Source organism: Anser cygnoides, chromosome 3 (genome assembly GCF_040182565.1).
Source record: "Anser cygnoides isolate HZ-2024a breed goose chromosome 3, Taihu_goose_T2T_genome, whole genome shotgun sequence".
Taxonomy (NCBI): Eukaryota; Metazoa; Chordata; class Aves; order Anseriformes; family Anatidae; genus Anser; species Anser cygnoides.
This window is the reverse complement of record NC_089875.1, coordinates 62,093,171-62,114,351: the sequence shown is the minus strand read 5'-3', so window position 1 is coordinate 62,114,351 and position 21,181 is coordinate 62,093,171. Positions and strand designations below refer to the sequence as shown.

The following is a 21,181-nucleotide window of genomic DNA, read 5'->3' as shown; positions in this document are numbered from 1 at the left end:
ACAAGAGATATCCTTGAATTTCTGCACAAAACAGAAGGAAAAAATTGGAGTGTTACTTTCTTACACATCAGCGTCTTAATAGTGCTGGCATTAAATACAGACATATTTTGAAGACAGTTTATATTTAGAAACTACAATTGCATGTGCAAGATGCGTACTTAAGGGTAACCCTCCCAGTACTGCCAAATTGTTCCAAACATTCCAGAGTTATGAACCACCCTTTCCTACTCTTTCTCCAAGACCGTAAGATCTAAAAATCAAACAAATTATATCAGATTAACTTTAATCTCTCTCTCTCTTTTTAAAATTATTTTGAAGCCAATGGAGGTTATTAAAACTAGAACCTTACTTCCAATTTATTATTTTTATTTTTTTATTTTTATTTTTATTTTTATTTTTATTTTTATTTTATTTTTATTTTTATTTTTATTTTTATTTTTTTTTATTTTTATTTTTATTTTTATTTTTATTTTTATTTTTATTTTTATTTTTATTTTTATTTTTATTTTTATTTTTATTTTTATTTTTATTTTATTTATTGAGGAAAATTAACTCTGTCAATCATATAAATTGAGGAGTGGGAACATTATGGAAAGCACTGAGGATGTTTTATGAAACTGATGAAACTGACAACCTATAAAATTGCATGACCTGTGATAAGTGCTTTGGAAAAGGGTGCTGGATTTCAGTATGCCATATATTTTTTTCAGTGTATTCAATGCATCTACCTATGCAACTTTGATATTTGATACAGAGAAAACATTGAAACTATAGCTGATGAAGTGAAGCTTTTTCAAATTTCTTTAACAAATTTGCATTCATTTCATGTTAACCAGTATTTACTGATAGAGAAAGTAGATGCCTAAACTAAAAACATTCCTCCTTATTCCACTTAAAACAAGTTTTGGCAGACTATATCAGATACCTTTGCCCAAATACATTACAAGATTTAATAGATTTTTTAATCTACTGTAATAATTTACTATCATCTAAATTAATGAGTAATCCTTTTCTGATAGCAATGGCTGCCAACTGTACTGAAATAATTAGAAAGAAAAAAAAAGGAATAAAGAAAAATAAATTAGAATCTGAAATTTAGTCATGGCTTTAATGGCCAGGTTTCAGTTAGCTTAATTCTGCAGAATATGTTTATTCAACTCTTAGTCCATAAAATCTTATTTGACTTACAAAACAATCCAAGACAAATGTTTCTCTGTATGTTTTTGCAACTCTGGAGGGCAAAAATTTTAAACTTGATTTTATTCAATCTCTCAATAAAACCCCAGTATTTATAAATTAAAGCCATTTTTATTTTCATTCTGCTTCCCTAGCCCATATTTTCCAACTGTTTAAAGCCCATCTGGTTACCAAAGTATTGCTGTCAATAGTTTTCATGCTTCTCTCTGTGGGCATGATCCACCTCCCATTGAAGCCAGAGATGTCTGCTAGGTGTCTGCTGAAGCAGAACCACACATAGAAAACACAATGTAGTAGCTTTAATGTACTCCTCTGTATTTCCTTTATTCTTCCAGTCCAACTGTCCCTCCACTGGATTAAAAAAGTTGAGGGACTTTCTCATTTGAGCATGCCTATCTTGGCTCAAAAGGGTCAAATCCATACAAAACTGTTACAGCAGTGGTACAGCGCACCTAGAGCTGGACACAGAAGCTTAAGAATTAAATTGTAGTGATGGGACAGCACAAAATACTCATAGTGCCCTGGAGAATGAGCCAGAGTGTTTTTTCAGTTTATTTCAGTGGGGGATGGAATAACTCCCAAAGAGGAAGAGTTAGCAGAGTAATGAACTGCCTTTGGACATCTTTAAACCTTGTTCTTTATTGCTTGAATAAACATACAAAGTATTTGTTGCCACAGTAATGCTATTTTTCCTGATATTTAGGCCCTATCCACACATTCTTTCTACACCAGCAGCTCAAACAATGTCTGCCTATGCCGGACAAACCCAGTATTCAGGAATGCAGCAACCAGCGGTCTATACAGCCTACTCACAGACAGGACAGCCATACAGCCTACCTACTTACGGTATTTGACCTCTTATTACTTCTCCTTACATAGAAGTAAGAGCAATGCTGATGTGAACATTTTTGCCTTTTTATTATTATTATTATTATTATTTTTCCCCACTGTAAGAAAATATTTTAAAGAATCAGTTGAAAATTAATTTCTTATACAGATTTGGGTGTAATGTTGCCAGGCATCAAGACAGAAAGTGGGCTCTCGCAGACACAGTCACCACTGCAGAGTGGGTGCCTCAGTTACAGTCCAGGTTTTTCCACCCCACAGCCAGGCCAAACACCATATTCATATCAGATGCCAGGTGAGTAGCCCTTGCTGTCATGCATCATCCTGCCCTGCTGCTGTCGATGGCCCGCTATTCCCTCATTTTTATATTTTCAGTTCATTTTTGTGATCTCTAGCAAATATGCGTGTCATTGGCAGCTACTTTCACCTCTACAATATAAAGCCAGATTTTATTTTATTTTTTCCAGTATTAACATGTATACATATATTCGTTTTGGTCATTATCTAATCTAAATCATGACATGCAATGCAGTCCTTATTTGCAACTTAAGTTTTTTATGGGGTAAAATCACATGGCAAGACTGGAAGCATTAGTTGTATTTACCGGAGAACACAAGTCACTTTCCCTTGTTTCCATGTTTCTGAGTATGACATCATTAGATGCTTGTTTTAGAATTTCTCCTTAATTCATATCTATTCTTGCATTTATTATTCAATTTATAATTCATTTATTGCCCTTTGATCATTGATACTTTATCTGAATACATTTTTAGTTTCTAATACAATGGCAAATTTTTTAAATATTGCAAGTGCAATATTAATCATCTGAATTATCTTGAAAACATGGAAATGCCTCATTACAGGTTGATTAAAAACAACCAGATCATTAAAATATTATTTTTTAAAAAAAAAAGATTTTTGTTTCATAAGTGAACATACATGTAAGCATTACAACTTATAAGGAAATAAAGGAAAAAGAGAATAACAATATCTGAACAGAGGTGAGACACTGTAATACACTGAAAATTGCTTTTGAGATTACTGTAATGACTTATTGTCAATACCTTCCTTCAATTGTGAGAAAAAGGCTGTATGCCTGTATGCATGGAAGTAGCATTTCATTTCTTTTAAAGTCTCATTATAATGTTTTATTATTTAAATGAAAAATAAAAATTGTTTGCTCCTCTGATTTATCTATGCCTTAACATGAAATTCTGTATTTAGAATTGTATTTTGATTCACAAGTTATTGCAACTAATCACAGTTTTAATTTTAGGTTCTAGTTTTACACCATCATCCACTATTTATGCAAACAATTCTGTTTCAAATTCTACAAACTTCAGTAGTTCACAACAGGTATGAATATCAACATTTTCTTTGTGCATTATAAAAGTATTTCTGTAACTCTAATGATGGCGTGTTATTTAAGTTTAGATTTTTTATGCTCAATGAGACTTACTGTGGTTCAGTGCTATTTTCCGTGGAAAACAATGAAAGTCCCAGTGGATGCCTAGTTTCATCTTTTGGCACCTAAATACTTCATCAATCTTCCCATAGTCTTCTAATAAATATTCTTAAACTAGAAAATGTAAAATAAAATCCGGCAGCTCCTTGCATAAGTCATTTGATTGCATACAGAAATACTTTATGGAAAAATTGCTTGTTACTCTACTCAGTTAACTGCATTTGCCCTTTTAGGATTATCCATCATACACAGCTTTTGGCCAAAACCAGTATGCACAGTATTACTCAGCATCAACATATGGTGCATATATGACCTCAAACAACTCGGCTGATGTCACTTCATCATCATCATCAACCTACCAGTTACAGGAATCTCTCCCTGGCCTGACTAGTCAACCAGGTACAGATCTACATTCAGGTGAAAACAAAATTTTAATCTTATCCTGTATTTGTATAAAGCCAAGATTTCCATGTCTACCCTGGTGATTTTGTACTGTTTGACATTTTAAGCTCATGCCTTTCAGGAAACTTTATTTATCATGCAAACCAATCAAAATAAGCTTTCTGTTTGTTTTTGTTTGTTTGTTTATTTAAGAAATCTGTGTAACTTGTTTGTAAGTTAAAAACAAACAAACAAAACCAAACCACTTCTTTGCAGTTTGACATTATCTGTGGAAGGAGTGGACTGAAATTGTTGCAATGGTCTGTTAGGGATCTGTTAGTACCAAAAACAAATGTACAGTAATAAACCTTAAATAAAAATTCAGTCAGATCCCCAGTTACTGGCAGTGTAACATTCTGGTATCTACTTGCATATTCTGAAGTGTTACTGCAAATGATTTAAAACACTATGTTTTTCTTCATTTAATTATGCCCCAATCATACCAGCAAGTGTACATGCATTTTATTCAAAACGTATAGAAGCCAGACTTGCTAATTCACAAATTTAGGTGACTAAGAATAGAGTGATCAGTTATTAACACAATTCTTTAAAACAAACAAACAAACAAAAAATTAAAGTAACTGAAACTGTGAAAAAGATAGCTCCAAAGAGAAATCAGGAGACTAATTTTGCCTGCCCAACTCTGCCCCCTTGTGCATATGCATTACAACACAGTATTTAGTTAAGCATCTGTGTTTTAGGGCATCACTGTTGGATAATGACAGCTCCTCATTTTTTCTCATTATCATTATAACCCAGTTCACAGTCATTTATTTTCTCTGTTATACATGTCATGAAAATGCAGATGTTAACCAAGGATTTTTTTTTCCATACTAGAGTTCCTGAACATCTCACCAATGTATTTTCCCACATTTAATCTATATGGGACTAAAGTACATCAAGATAAAATTATGCCTTTGAAATGATGCATAGTACAATTCAGAGTCTCAAACTTCTCTGTGGGCTGGCTTAGGAACTTACAGCCACAGTCAGATGTGTGGTTAACCTTACTGGGTGAATAGAGCCTGTTTTTTCATCCTTACTTTCCTATATTGTTTCAATTATTTCAGGAATTCCTTAAAAATCTATCCCAGTTTTATTTCATATTTATATCCTAAACAGCCTACTTAGAGCTGCATGTAGCATCTGTGAGAAAGGAGATAATTGCCAGCTGCCTGGCCCAGTGCAGTTAGAGCAATCTTGTAGGGACAGTGGCTTCACATATACAGCGTGGTTAAAGTCTGCCTTGCCCACAGGCTGTGACAATTTATGAATACACTAACAAACTGGTTTTGGATTAGGGTCTGAAAAGGGAAAATGTGCTTTGCTCACAAAGTCAACTCATTCTGTAAATTTTCCTAATTCTCATCCTAACAACTGAACACTGATAAACATCATGGTAAAATTGTTATAATAGTGTGTAGAAAGGAAGGGTAATACTGTGTAGAAGAGTATAGGCAAGGCCTCATACTTCATGTAAGCTGCTTAAATTTACTGAAAACTTTAGAATGTTTAATTTCATGAGTTGATTTTTTTTTCCTGCTAGCTTTTTTCCTCAGACTGATCTTTAAATTGTGTATATATGTGCATGCATGTGCATATTTGTGGTATGGCATGGTATGGATATGGGGAGATCATAGAATCACAGAATGGTTTGAGTTGGAAGGGACCTTAAAGACCACCTAGTTCCAACCCCCTGCCATGGGCAGGGACACCTTCCAAGAGATCAGGTTGCCCAAAGTCCCATCCAACTTGGTTTTAAACACTTCCAGGGATAGGGCATCCACAACTTCTCTGGGCAATGCATGTTCTCTTGGTTTTTGATGAAAACATAAAATGCCTCAAAGAGCAATTTTAGGAAGAAAAGATACAACTTAAAATCAATTGAAATTCCAGCAGTTGCAGAACATTCATGATAAAGCACGATCTTATGTAATGTATTTTCAAAAGAGTGGAAAGAGTATTCACAATCGATTTTTTGATAATTGTGCATGTCTGGTGCACTTTTCCTTGTTCCTTTGTTATTCTATATTTTTATTTGAGAAAATCAGACAGCATTTTCCCTTTGTCTCAACCTTGTGTATCTGTTTCCTAGAAATGCTGTGTAGATATCTTATGTCTTAAAACTACCTTAATATTGAATAGCAAAACAGACAAATTAGGAATTGACAAAAGAAAAGAATTTTACATAGCTTAAACAGATAGAAAAAATATTGAAGGCTGCACATCTATGAAACAGTAAGGACTTTTCTTATTTGTGGATTGTTTAAGCGTATGAACTTCTTTTCCTTTTAAGTAAGTTGTGCATCTGAACTTACAAATCTGCCCACTCACTCCTTATTTCTGTGAAGTGCTGAACTGGTCATGAGACCCTTTATTGAGAGTGCAACACCCACTTTGAGAATACATGACATGCCTGTGCCATTGTGTGTCACTGTAAAAATAAATTTATATGCATGAGATTCAGTGTCTTGGATATAGAAATCACTTCAGATAGATCATACTGCAGAGGTTCAGTACTCAACATGTTTGCTGGCTGCCTAACAGACCTTCATTGCTTGGTCCTAAGAGTTACTCCAATTAAAACATAAGATTAAACACAGTAAGGCACTTCATTCTTCCGCCATCTCTGCTAGCTGCTAATTCAAATTAGTCTCTAGTACTCTCCATATACACAGGACTTCTTGTGATAAAAAGCCCCATCAGATCAAGATTTAAATATCTGTTATAATTTTATTTGTTGACCAAGTAAAGAAAATGAGATGAAAATTGAAATAGGCATTACTCTCTCTACTACTCATAACAACTGATAACACATTATGGGTCTGGTCTTTGCTTCTACTAAAGAAAGGGATTCTTGGCAAAAGTCCTGTTTTTTTGAGGAGCTTGTGGACTGTCAATAGGCTGCTGGGATCCAGAGACAGCCACTTCCACAGAAGTCTCACTGGAAGACAGGGAGAAGATTCAGTGCCCCCTGCTCCTGACAGTATTTGGTGAGAGGCTGCGACATGCTCGGCTGGAACAGGATACAAACACACACAAGACAGTCAGTGGTAGCTTTCCACCATTACACACGCCAGAAGTTGTCTCATTGAGGACTTGTTCTGGCCTGTGCCCACACTTTTCTCCAGCTTAAGTGGCACAACTGTGTTTTAACAGGGAGGAGGGGATGCTTGCATCAAAGTACAGGTGAGAAAAAAATGTTCTGAATATGAACTACCTCTGTTTTTACCAGTTTTGGTGTAACTCCCTAACCTCTGGTTGGAGCTGCTGCAAGGTCTCTGTGGCATGGAAGGCTTCATGCTGGACATGAACCAGTGTATGAATATGTGCACGAACATCTGTGATGAAGTGGTCATTCAACGTTCCAGTTTTAACATTTTCCTCTTGTTTTATTGGATCTTTGATGCTGCTCATAGTTCCAGTGAGAGAAGGCTATGACGTGTACTTATTAGGCATGTGCTAAATATTGGAAAAGCTAAAAGAATTCAAATATTACAATAAAAATTTCTGTCTAATGTTAACTGCAGTAGAAAATCTTTATAAGGGTAAGGTTTTTGGTACTCTTTGGTACTAGAATTTCTCAGATTCTTTTACAGAGCTGAATTTTTAATAAGTTTTCCTTTTATCAGTATTGACCTCATTTCTAAAGCAAATTAAAGATAAGAAAATGCAGTTGCTCATTTAGCCTGCTGTTGGTAAAAAGCAAATCAAACAATTAAGCCTACAGTTTTTCAAAAAAAATAAAAATAAAAATCACTACAGACTTATGCAGTTCTAAAATAGATGCATACCTTGCATTCAAGTAAGAGACAGCTGCTCATTCTGATTTAGAGATTAGTGTAATGAAATAAAGTTGGCTCTAAATATATAGGACTTAGAACGTACAGTGATTAGTTACAGTGCTGATTAATGGATAATTATGCAATCACATACAGTGTTGGCCCAAGCAGAGGCCTGGAGCAACTGGTAATGGCTAATGCTAAATGAAACTTGAAGTTGTTTACTTCAGTTGTTAGATACTTTCAGAGAAGATTTAGAAAATAGGGTGTTGTTCTTTTATATATATTTTATTTTTGGTAGATTGGAGTAAGCACGCTCATTGAAAACAGATGTTTTAATATATTACTGTAGATTACTGTAGAAGTGAGCCTTGATTTTCTTGTAAAATCTTGGCATGTTATAAATATGAAAATTTTTGTGATAAGAATGTAAACATTCATATTCAGTTATTTAGTTTTTGACTCTTTTGCTGGGTTTTGTTTTTGGATTCTTTTTCCATTCTGTCAGAGTAGCTGGGAAATTATAGTTTTGTACATAACACTTGTATACTCAAAACTTCTTTTGAAGTCAGTATCAGTTTTTGCTGTGCAAGGAATGTGATTCTGAAACACCTTTTTGTACATTCTTACATTTAGAAAAGTATATTTTGCTGTTCTACTTATGGAGAAAGAACGAAGATAATGTGATCTTATTGATTGCTCCACGACCTGCAGTGTCCTTATTGACATCAACACCATTCTGGGAATAGAAATAAGTAGTCAATAAGAACTCTCTCCCCATTGTGTAGGGACAAAGTAAAAACACTATGGGAACATTATTAATTAGATATTATTATTGCTGCCTAATTTCCCCATCATTTCTTTTCTGATAAGAGTTTCAGCTGAAAGACAAGAGAAAATACCACAGAATATATATGATCAGGACAGACTTATCTAAAATGGCACCTGGAATAAATTCTCAAATTACAGTTCTGAATATCTCTTCTTAGCAGCTGCCTGAAAGTTTGGCTATATTCTGCACAGCCAGAGACACACATTGGTTTTACAACATTGAACTAGTCATCATCTATTTTGAGAAGAAAATAGTAGTATACTCTTCCAGGTGACGGTAGAATAATTAGGGTACTTTGTCAGGAAGTGAGAGAGACAGATTTGATTTCCTCCTGTTTCATGGAGGATTCATCATCTTCCACTTGGATGTGCAGGTATATGGATTCTGAGTCATGAAAGCATCTCTGTATTTATACTTATGTATACATATATATATCAGTCATTCAGTCAAATAAACAAATGTGCCTCAGAGAGGTCAACAGAACCTAGATATGTCCTTCTTCCAGGTAAATATCCTAACCAATATGCTCAGGATCTAACTTTCTTCATGTTCTGCCCTGTCCTTAAATCTTGAATTCTTTCCCCATAATGCCTAGAGCTCCCATTCAGGAATGCAACATTATGGGCTTAAATCTTATTCTTCCAAGAAATACAACAGTATTTTCTTTCCATACAAGATATGTAAGTATATCTTCCTAGTATATTTATTTTAATAATATTTTGTATGTGGTTCACTGTAAGGTATAAATAAATGATGGAAGAGACGAAGAATTTAACTGTGGTGTTACGTTACACTCAGACTCTCACTTAAGATTGTGTTCTATTTTTTCTTCTTAGACTAGAATTGTTTTCTTTGTTGTGGAGAGAGAAAGAGGTGAATGACTCAGGGAAGGTCATAGAAACTTTCAATCATGCAAGTTGGAAGGGACTTCTACTGGTCTTTTGGTCCAAACTGCTCATGGACGAGCCAATTTATATCATATTGCTCAGGGTTCTCTCCAGTCAAGTTTTGAGTATCTGCAAGGATGGAGAACTCACAGACTCTCTAGGCATCTGTCCCAGGGCCTGACCACTCTCACAGTGAAGAACTTTTTCTTGTTCTAACCAACAGGAATATCCTCTGCTGTGATTTGTATCTGTTGTTTCTTGTCATTTCTCTCTACAGCTCCACGGAAATTCCCTCAGCCTTTCCTCCTATGTGCTCCAGCCCTTTAACTGTTGTGGTTGCTCTCAGTTGGACTAACTCCAGCTGTCAATCTCTCTCTGGTACCTGGGGACCCAGAACAAAGCCTTTTTTCAGACATTGTCTTGCAAGATCTGAACAGAGCAGAAAATCACTCTTCTTGATCTGCTGGCCACTTTCTCTGTTTCCTGGTGGAGTTTGGCAGTCTTAGCAATCCTCTTTACTAAAAATGTATGGTGTTCAGATTCCAGTTCAAAATCAGATTCATCATAGATAATTCTTTTGAAACATTTGTACCAGTTTTTTTGTTGTTGTTGTTGTTGTTTTGTTTTTTTTCAGAAGTGGCATCATGAGCACTTCTAACAAATATTGCCAAACAAACAAACAACAATAAAAAAGCCCAGAAAATCACAATTACATGCAGCACGAGGAATCCCTTGAATCAAACTCTATAGTAGATGTCAGATCTAAGCTGTACCCATTCCTTCACTGGTAGAGAAAAAAACAAATCTTTAATAGTCTAGATAATGAAAGAGTATTTATGTAATTTAGCACTCATGAACTTCACCAAACTGTATTTATTGCTAGCAGTTTTAAAGGGGCACTGAAAATACTGTGTTACGAAGAAAAGGATAATTTCCAGTTACTGAGATGCGGTGTAAAAATGCTTTAGAAGGCCAAGTTACACACCATCCTTCCCGGAGGTACCTTCTTTGGTCTGTCTTACATATCTGCTGTTGTGTGTGATCACCTCCAAAGCCATTTGTTACCAACAGAGGCAAAGCAGATTACATTTAAAAAGTCAGGGGTATAAGCCTGAGCATTAAGAGCAACTATGCCATACTAGATCAAAGGTCCTTCTAGCTCAATGTCTTTTCTCTGGCAGGAGACAGTGGCCAATACTTAGAGAAAGATGATCAGACTACAGCAAATACGACTTTCCACTTTTTTTGGTAGTAAGTGGAATAATACATTTAAAATTGTGACTTTCCTCTGCCAATTCATGGTCAGAGTTAAAGTGGGAAGAAAAAAAAAAAAAAAAACCTCTACTAGAGGAGGAGACAGAGGAGGAGATGAAGCAGTCTTGGTATTCTGGTGTGTGTGGATGAGTACCAAAGGGTGTTCTGGTAAAACACAGGACTTGGAAATAAGTCCAAGTGAACTCCAAAAATGGGAAATAAACTTTTTTTAACTAAAACACACTTCATGTTTTGATAAGTCATTTGTTCATTCGTATGACTTCTAAAATACATCTTCCTTGGCTCTATCAATATTTTGCTTATGCTCATGTATGTATGTGTAGGTCTGCACAAGCGTATGTATTATTTTTATCTCTCTCTTATTCTGCTAAGATTTATAACATTTCCTTTGTAAAGTCAAAAGTGTTTGTGGCATCTGCAGACTCCTTCTACACTGGACAAACTGCTTATCAGTCATTTTGTACAATTTATTTAGGCACATTTCGTGGTTGTGTTTGCATACAGGTCTGTCTAGCTGTGGAAAAAAAGTTTATTACTTAAAAATCCGGCACTAATTTTGCTATGAATGGTTGACTTTACAGGGGAGTTTGACACAGTACAGAGCCCCTCCACGCCAATCAAAGATCTTGATGAGAGAACATGTAGGAGTTCTGGGTCAAAGTCTCGGGGTAGAGGGCGGAAGAATAATCCATCACCCCCTCCGGACAGTGACTTGGAGGTATGCCTGCAGTAATTGATGAATGGTAATGTGGAAGTTTCTTCTGATGAAAAGTAAATTCTGAAAAGTACAGCTGTGGAAATAGCTTAAGGCACTTTAGAAAACATAATGGACTTGATGTCGCTAACTGAACTTAACAGATATTAGCTGCTGTTTTAATATACATGTACAATGAGACATTACAGTTCTGTACGACAAAGAAAAGTAAATGTGATTCAGCCTTCCACTTTTTAGCTCTGACTGTGGGTCCTTTAGTTCTTCATACAATAGAACCACAAAATTGTGAGACTTGTTTATTCAAAATAGTCAGAGTTTCTTTCAGTTTTTGGAATAGGAAATCTCAAATATGTTTCTCAGCCTTACTACATTTATTTATGAATGCAGTGTAAATATGCAGGATCATCTGGCCATAGCCTTTCAAGTACTTATGAACAGACCTGTTTTTATGTTTTAACTGATGTCAGTGGATTTCAGTGATGCAGCTGACATGAGTAAAGTTATGACAGTACTTAAGTAAGTGCAATATTGATGCCTTAGTGAAGAAATATATCTACCTAATATATGCAGGGATGATTTAAAACACAGATGACCTCTTAGCAAGGGGGTAATTATAGTCTTAGTACTCCTGCATTAGCAGCGTGCTACCTTAATGCAACAGGAGAAGAAGCTCAGTGCCTTCATGTATGAAACGCTGGCATTGGAAGAATGTGCTGCGCGCCTGTGTGCTGTGCCTCCTACTGCCACGAGACTGGTTTTCGGAGTGGGTAGCCCCAGACAGCCACGCTGCCTGTGCCTTCACTGAACACCTCTGGGTACAGCAGAAAACAGACTTGGCTAGGACTTGGCTGATGACACAGTCACTGTTGGGGTGACAGGATAGGCTGCAGTGCAAAGCACTGAATGCACACGCCAGGTACATTGCTTTTATACAGAAACTGTTATTAACATATATTTTTTTAATCCTAAAATAAGATTTAAATCCTGTATGACATTCTATGTGGCAGGTAGTACTTTTACCCAGGACTTGATTCTCGCTATGCAGGAGAAAAGAATCTTGAGTCACAGATTTGTTAAGTTACTAAGAGGAGTATCTGAGTTTATCATTAAGATAACACTTGCATTTGACCCCCATCATGTTTCTGAAATCTGTGTTATGCAACTTTTTTGAAAAGCTTTTTAAGGGAAGAATAAGAAATGGTTGAACAGTTGAAATCATAGAATCATTCAGGTTGGAAAAAGACCTCTAAGATCACCTAGTCCAACCTTTAAGTGTTACTGTCCGTCTGACTTTTTACCAATAGATGCATAACATACTATTCTTGCTGATTTTCAGAGAAAACCTGCTTAGTTAAGTTACAGTTAAAGTTTAGGACTAAGCTGAATTTTAGGCACCATGGGTAGGGTGGTTGTGGGACTCTGATGTTATTTATTTGTTAATACTGTCTCCACTTCTGTTTTCAGCGTGTATTTGTTTGGGATTTGGATGAAACAATCATAGTTTTTCATTCGCTGCTTACGGGATCCTATGCACAAAAGTATGGCAAGGTATGTGATCCATGATTTTCGTGTTGATTCACTGTATCATAGCTGTCTGGCCTGTACACCTATGTGTTCATAATGGCTTCAGGGAAGGTAGAGGGAAAGTGTGCAGTAAACCCCATTTTCAGAAGGTTAACATGAAAAAGTCAAGGATAGAAATGAGATAGACTCTAAGCACAAAACATAAAGCAGGACTGAAGCAGATGTTACAAATGAGGGAAGAGTTTATAGAAGAACAAGGACAAGGTCCCTGAGGTACATTGGAACAGACATTCCAGGCAGACAATGGATTCGACGGGCAAATGGAAATAACTGACAGCATTTGGATGCATAGAGGAAGAAATAAGAAAACTGGAATGATGGGTTTACAGGGAAACTGATGAATCAGGATAAGTAAGACAGACCTGTTTAAGCGCCAGCTGCAGATGTTATTCTTTTACTCCCTAGCTTTTCCATTGCATCTTTGGTCCCACTGGCTGGCTCTAGTCTGAGTAATGCTAGGGAGTGAATCCCTCTCCCCACCAGACAGTTGCACTCATTCTCTTTCCTGCAAGGAGATCCAAAAGACATTCAGGTCACAGAGCAGCAAGTGGGAAAGCAACAGGAAGAGGGAGGAAAAGAGGGAGGGAGTGAAGGAGGGAGAGGAAAGGAGCCACAGTCCGCTGGATGATAAGGTGGGGTTGCCCTGATGAGTCAGCAGGGAGTCCTGCTGGTGGCAGGAGCAAGGGGGAGAAGGGGTTGGGGAAAAAAACAGCATGTAGCAGTGGGAGTGGGCTGCCAAGAGGGACAGAAGTTAATCAAACAAAACCATTAGGGCAGATGTATAGACGGGAGAAAAATGGACAGGGAGAATGTTGGTACACATGCAAAAGGTTTACTAGGTGCTTTGCCATTCAAGAGTAATAAATGCAAACCTATTTTTTCTTAAGAAAAACTTAAACAAGCAGAAGAACTGCTTGTTTGTCGTAAGTTTCCTGCCTCTTTATCTCTGCCAGAATCAGATGCTTAAGAGAAGCCTGTGAGAAAGCGTACATTAGAGAAATGTTTTCCACACCCAAACTCCCCAGCCAATGGGCCAGAAATTTCCAAAGCCAGAACCTGCAGATTATAACTGCTGATGGGCCAGTCCTCTGTGTTTCAAGGCAGATGTTTGCGGTTATAAAAAGAGAAAGCTAATAAGAAAACTCACAGGCCCAGACAAAAATCTGATTTTCTGGAATGCTAAGATAAGAGTAGTTATTCATGTCTTGTACAAAATAGGCTTGTTTATGTTGCAGCTTAACAGTGCCATATCAGTATGCATTTCAATACCCTGTCAAAAACTTCTCTTCTACTGTTTTTCAAACACTGTAACAACAGCTACTTTGTAAGAAACATTTCTAATTAGCAAATCAAGAGAGAAACCTAGCTGAACATGAACATTTGTATTACTTTTGTGTGTAGCCCACAGACTACCACAGAGCTTGCAGAATTGCCACAGTGATGCTGTCGTTTCTTTCATCCCTGTTTGATTGTGCCCATAGGATGTTTCCATCTCATGCACCTCACATACTCTATAAGCAAAGTCTGAATCAACTATTACAAAGTTTTAAAAATCAGAGCAGATTTTTCTAATTCTCAAACATTTATGGATAACTATAAACTGTCTTAAAGACAGCTACAGAAAAGTAATTCCTCTTGGATTCTTGCTTTTGTTATGAGTTTGAATATTTCAGAAAGACCAGTGCTACTGGTCTTTAAGAACTCAACTGTTACTATACTTGATTCTCCATACAGAGATGTTAGAAACAGTAAAGGCATATTAACAGCCAGTAGTATTGCCAGCAGATACAGTAGGCTTGTATAAACCAAAAATATCCCAAGGGCAAGTGAAATTAATGTATTTATACTGCTGACATCAGCATCAGTAAACAAATGTCATGGACAACCATGAAGTAAAAGGAGTGGAATTCTTAAGTAACTTTTTTTTTTTTTAATATATGTACACTGATAAACAACATCCATATAAATAGAGAAATGTGTTCATTTCCAGGGACTGTAATAGAAAATTAGTAGACTTTTTCCTTTTTTTTTTTTTTCCTACAGTAACTACCTTTAACATATTTATAGAGAACTTAATGAGAAAGTACCAATTAAGCTGGAATATGTGTCTTGCTGACTGCAACAGTAGACTGGGGCAGTGCAAAAGGGAATACAGGGAGAGCTTATCATTAGTAGGCTTTAACTTTTGCATGTCATTGAAGTGTTGTCTAAACTTAAGATGGGATCTGTCTGAGCCTAAGTGCCTAAGAGGTTAGACATAAGAGAAGGGAAAGATAGCACAGCTGCACCTCAGTAAGCTTCTGATGCATGACCTTTCTAGCAGATGTAGCCCTTATCATTCCTGCATGTGATCTCTATCTATAAACAAGGTCTTAATCCAAACCAAGGTTATGAGAATTGGATCACTATGAGGATAAATAACTCATGAATAGTGAAGTTCCCAGTGAGCACAGTGGTCTTTCAAAAGTGTTGCAGGTGCTACTTGTTCCCAGAAAGCCTGTACAATTAAAAATTCTCAGGGTACTACAAAATAATAATGATACTAAATTTTTTTTTGTGATGATTTGTTCTCTGATTAAAAAAAAATAAAAATAAAATTAAAGGTGTGTAATATTACATAAATGCTCAGTTGCACATGTGTATTTTTTCCATATGTATTTTGTATAACAATTGGGTTTAAATATTCTATATTTTAATACTCTAAATGAGATTAGAGAGTCTTTATTGTGAACTCTGGGGAAGGGAAGGAGTCTTTTTATACCAAGTGTGCTCACTTTGTACTTTCAAAGGGTAAAATGCTGTGTTTAGGACCAGTGCAAATACACAAACAAGCAAGGATATTTACCCTCAGTTCTCTTACATCTATTTCTTGATGTGTGAACTTTCATTCTCCTTTTTCATTATGTCTTTACCTAATTTCTGCCAGTGAGCAGGTAAAAACAAAATATTAATAATAATAATAATAATAATAATAAATCTCTCTTTTCTGTGCATTATAGACTGCATGTAGTGCAGTATGTGGGGTTGGCTGTCATGCTGTTATAGCTAGGGGGAGAGACCAGCAAATTGCTGCCTCTTACCTCAGCACTGGTAGTATAGCTTTGAACTCCACTGAAGTGGGAGAGATTTGGCCAGAGGCGGATCAATGTATCACTTTAAAATATCAAGATATAAAGCATATCCAGAGAACGATTCTGTGTCTTGCTGTTTTCTACCTGTTGGTGCTTCTGTCTGACTTTTGGTGTAGTGGTTATTTGATCACATTGGTCAGAATTAACATAAGGAGAGAATAAAAACTACCCTATACCTCTGTTAGGTTTCAGGGTAACTGTGCTGCTTCCCAGCATTGAAAGTACCTCTCATTGTTCACCTCATTTGCTCATCTGCCTCGTACTTCATAAAATTAGTACATTTCTATTTTTAATTATTTACTACAGTAGTAAATCATGAACATCATCATTTGAGCTGTTATATTATGACTTGTGTGGCTGATGATGGTTTTTGCAGCTGAGCACCAGTTGGCAGATACACTCTTCTACAATGCTGAACTCTTAAGTAAGGATTTGTTGATGTGACAGGACATGTGTTATATTTCATCATCTGTTAAAAGTTTATGAGGTACATTCTTATTCCCTGTGAGCAGCATATATTCTCTGTTCCGTTATATTCCAGTTATTCTCACTGATATAAGGCTGATTAAGCTGCATTTTTTCTACCTCAGAGCATTTATATTTCACTCATTTCCCCCAGGTCAAACCAGAGGGCAAGGATGCACAGATAAGTGCTGTGACTTAAAGTGAAACTGGTTAAAAAAAAAAAAAAAGTATGAAAGTCCCTCATACCCTTGGGAAGATGAGAATGTGATCTCCAAGTGCAAAAATCAAAACCAATCCACACTTCATGATCACATCTTGACATTTTTTATAGAATTGCTAATGCCAGAAAGTTGTCAGGGAGGCCGTGTTAACCTTGTAGACTTCTCTGGAACAGGCTCCGAAGGATTTTATTGCTCACATGCCGCTTGTCTAGTCATTAAACAGAAAAACTTTGTCACTATTAGCACACGTTGACACTCTCAAATTCACTCATGAACATGCTTTAGTTTGTCTATATTAATCGTGTATCTCTCATAACTTCCAGTTGTGCTCTCCATTCACTCCCTCATTGTCTGAGACCTCTGAGTCCATTTTCCTACTGCCTTCTGGAGAGCACGGAACAGAAACTCCTTGTGGAGTACGTGAGTTGTCCTTCATCAGCCACCAGATATGGTTTTTAAGAGATGTATTCTCTTCCTCCAATACCACCTATGTGAAACTCTCCTGGGAACGAGTGTCCCCTATGAGATTGTGAGAGCTAAACTTAAATCTGGGATTCCTGTGTAATGTAGGGAAGTGTCTTTAAGCTAAAAAATATTAGTATATAACTTAAACATTTCCAATCTTTTTCCAGAGGTCAATGCTGTTGTAAGTCTGCTCAGGACAGCCATCCATTGAAAATCTGTTCTTAGAACATTATTCATATATTTTGCTTGTTTGATTTCTTGCTTATGTTTAACACTTGGTGCATACAAATTCCTGTCAAAATGAATCTACCTGACTGCCTGTTTACCTGTTTGTTATGTGAGGCTTTGTATAAAATTGTTTGGTATGTTTGTATTTTATTTTTCCAAGAAATTAAGTTATTTTTGAACATCTAGTGCTGAAAACTGACCTTCCAACATAATATTAAATAGTTTTCTTCCACTAATGACCACTGAGCTTTTGGGACTTTATTCAAGCCACTTTTCTCTTGGTCAAAACATATAAATATTGGTTGTCCCAGGATATTTTTACCTAGTCTCCCAGGAGGCATTCTAGTGGATGGACCAGTCTAGTAGAAAAGTCCCTAGGCAGACAGTCTGGCTCCAGTTTAGTGCCTTCAAAATAATGTAACTAAAGTGGTATTTTGGTATACAGAAGTGCCATAGCTGGTCCTGTTTCCTTTGCATGCATCTGACTAAGATCATGCTTCTGAGGGCCAAAGAGTTATGCTTCTTTATTCTGCAAATTATCTGGGGAAAACTTCCAGATTAGTTTTGTTCTGTTTTGTTTAGTTTCTTAATTATTATTATTATTATTGTTTTTGTTATTGTTATTATTATTATTTCCTCTTTTGTATGTGCTTGTGCAGAGTAGCACAGAACAACAGTCTGCCTTTTATTTAATTTCTCAATTTGCTGTGCTCGAATCTATATCAGCTGCACATTTCTCTATTTTCAACTCAGTTCTTTGTGCCACTTGAGTCAGTCTGCAACTCCTGTTTTGAGCTGAAAGACAGTAAAATAAAGATTGGGATGTTCCCCCACATTCTGCAAACATTATAAAACCACAAGACACTGACAAATCTGCTTCCTCTGTTTATTTTTGTATGTGAAAGGATGGACTTACATGGCAAGAGCTGGAACTTGATGTCTAATTCTTGTTAAACAGTTGCAGTGCGTGTTTGTTCAAATTTATTAAAGGAGGAATTGTTCCTGTCTTGAGATTTCAATTCCAGTGACTCTTCTTAGTAGATGTTGTTACATGGAGATCCCAGACTGATTTCATGCTAAACTGAAATGAAGTCTCTTTGTTCTATTTTATTTTATAGTACCTGGCAATATCCTACACATGCCTTTGTCAAAACAGGAATGTAAGAAATCTCATTTTAACAGTAATAAAGTCAGGCATAGTTGGTTACAAAAATGCTACTAATAAGAAAATCGTAAAAGCTATGTCATATTTATATCTTTCAAGAATACTAGGCAAGGCAGGAAATTGTGATACATATTTGGTAGTTTCTGTAAAAATAAATTGGATTATAATGGAATATGTTATAGCATATTTCCTCATTTCACTCCACTTCTACCCAGGAAGGAGAAAAAAGAGACTGAGAATCAGAAGTTTAAGATTCCAGTCTTGGAAGTACTCCAGTGAATAACTTAACTCACATAAATAATAATGAGTTACCACCTGTGCATAAAGCTATGCACATACCTTAGTGTTCATAGGACTGAGGCAAAAAAACATATTGCAGAAACTCTTTATTATATTGTATCTAAGGAGAAAAAAAAAATCATAATTTACTGTGCACAGAAGAAACTGCAAGAGAAAGGAGAGAGGAACACGTGTATATGTGATGACATTTTGATAAAAGCATTATGGCTTGATGAGGAATCTCATGAGTCCAAAGTATTTTTATGATTTGTGTTCTAAGTATCTTACACGAGTTTTTGCAAATCTCCTAACGTGCATTCCTTAAACATCCCCTTGGAAAACTGACCTTTACACTTGCTGCTGCCTTCACCCACATGGCTTTCAGATCCAGTGAACATGATTGCAGAAGACGTATGGGATGAAGTTACATTACTAGGCACTGCCTTTGGTTTTTACTTCTGAAAGGTAGTCTAGACCAGTTCAAAGGTCAATATAGAAATATTGCCTTTCAGTGCCAAAGAACTGGATCTAACTTTGGATCATTACAATTTCTTACACACTATTCTTCTCAAGTCCGACTTTTTCATGAGCAAGGGTCAAAATATGTCTATGTTTCAGATTTTACCATTAGTTTTTTAAGTGCTTCAGGGCAGAAGCCATCTTTTAATCTGTCTTTGTGAAGCCCTAGAGTAGCAGATGTATGATCCTGATTGGGAAGCCTTTGATCCTAATACTAATGAATGATCATTTGAGGTTTTGAATGGGGTGTTTCTTGTTGTTCTCTTTTTTTTTTTTTTTTTTTTTTTCCAGATGGGAACATACTGGTAAACTTTTAGACTTGTAATCTCAAGGTATTTTAAAAAAAGATTTCTAAAAACTCACGAGTGTCAATCACTTTAAATCATGAAATTTAGATTTTTGTTCTTGTTTTAATGAGAAGAGTATCACATCCACTTTTGATAAATATTGTAGTATCTTAAGTGTAAAATGTTAGCTGAACCTCACAAGCTCAGGCAGATGATTAAGGCAGTGGAATAACTAGTTACCAGCTATCAGGTAGACATCAGAAACTGTCCATGTGAGCTCTTATCCTTAAAGAAACATAAGATAATATAATTTGCCTCAACCTCTTTCCTAGCAAGCCTAGCAAAATCAAGTTAATTGCCTCACATTTGCTGCACAATAAAGGCTCTTAGACAAACAGCTATTGCAGAACAGGAAATTTCTTGTATCTTGCTGAGGTAGCATGATTTGATAAAATGAAAGCTGACCTACAAGCAGATAGCAACATTTTGAATGAATCCCATCCAGGGACAGGAATCCTGTATTTCAAAATAAGTGAAGGGATTATCTGTAACAAAATCAAACTTGCATATGCTTTCACATTACTGTAGAGCACTTAAAGAATTGTGCCATAGATTGTAAACATGCTGAAGAATACTTAGAAGAATGCTTGCAGGCACTTTGCAGAATACCTGCAATAAAACCATACAGGAGATCCTGGGAATTCTTCAGTGAGTGCACAGGAGAACAGTACATATTTAGACTGGAAAGGACAAAGCACAGTGACAATGCATATTGGAGCAGCAGAGTTTAGGGAAGAACTGATATAGGCATAAGCATAGGTAAGGCAGTGATGATTTATCTAAAGAGAAACTCAGTTTGGGGAAATGGACAAGTGTTCAGACTGCCTTTTATACTTTTCTAAAGCAGAAACATTAGAAATTGAAAAGGCCTCATAAACCATACCTTCCTATCAAAGGGTAGGATAATCACTTACAAAGAAATCATTTGGTAGAGGTAAACTACCTTTTCTAGTCCTGTTTAGCACAGCCTTGTTGAGGACTTCTGTGCATCCAAAAATTGGGAAGACAAGCTAAGAGGCCAGAGGAATTGTGTGGTGGACTGGGTATCACATGGAATAATTTTGTTCCAGCCTCTGCCACTAACAGTACATGGGCTCAGAAAAATCAGTTACAGCTTCTTGACTCTTTCTCTTCTGCCCACAAATTGACAATCAAGATACTTACATATTTTTATAAAAGACTCAGGGATGAAAAATGTAGTATATTTTTATTTTAATATTTTTTTTTCTTATAGGTATATTTAGTAGAAAGTACCCTGCCTGTTTACAGCCTTATTTATGCAGGTTTACATAGGGCCACCAGCCTTCCCCCTTTGCCATAGTTTAGCCAGGTTACAA

The 21,181-nt window shown here is 36.2% G+C and overlaps 1 protein-coding gene across 23 annotated transcripts in view; it reads left to right on the top strand.

Annotated features, from left to right (window-relative positions):
- EYA4 (EYA transcriptional coactivator and phosphatase 4) overlaps window positions 1–21,181 on the top strand; it is a 158,477-nt gene that overhangs the window by 116,342 nt on the left and 20,954 nt on the right. For 16 of the 23 annotated variants that reach the window (XM_066994266.1, XM_048075748.2, XM_066994264.1 and 13 more), the window contains 6 exons: window positions 1,901–2,043; window positions 2,195–2,338; window positions 3,320–3,399; window positions 3,742–3,925; window positions 11,307–11,443; window positions 12,905–12,988. In XM_066994266.1, the coding sequence (XP_066850367.1) occupies window positions 1,901–2,043; window positions 2,195–2,338; window positions 3,320–3,399; window positions 3,742–3,925; window positions 11,307–11,443; window positions 12,905–12,988 (772 nt within the window). The remainder of the gene's footprint in view (window positions 1–1,900; window positions 2,044–2,194; window positions 2,339–3,319; window positions 3,400–3,741; window positions 3,926–11,306; window positions 11,444–12,904; window positions 12,989–21,181) is intronic. The other 7 variants (XM_048075750.2, XM_048075751.2, XM_048075744.2 and 4 more) reach the window with 2 other exon arrangements.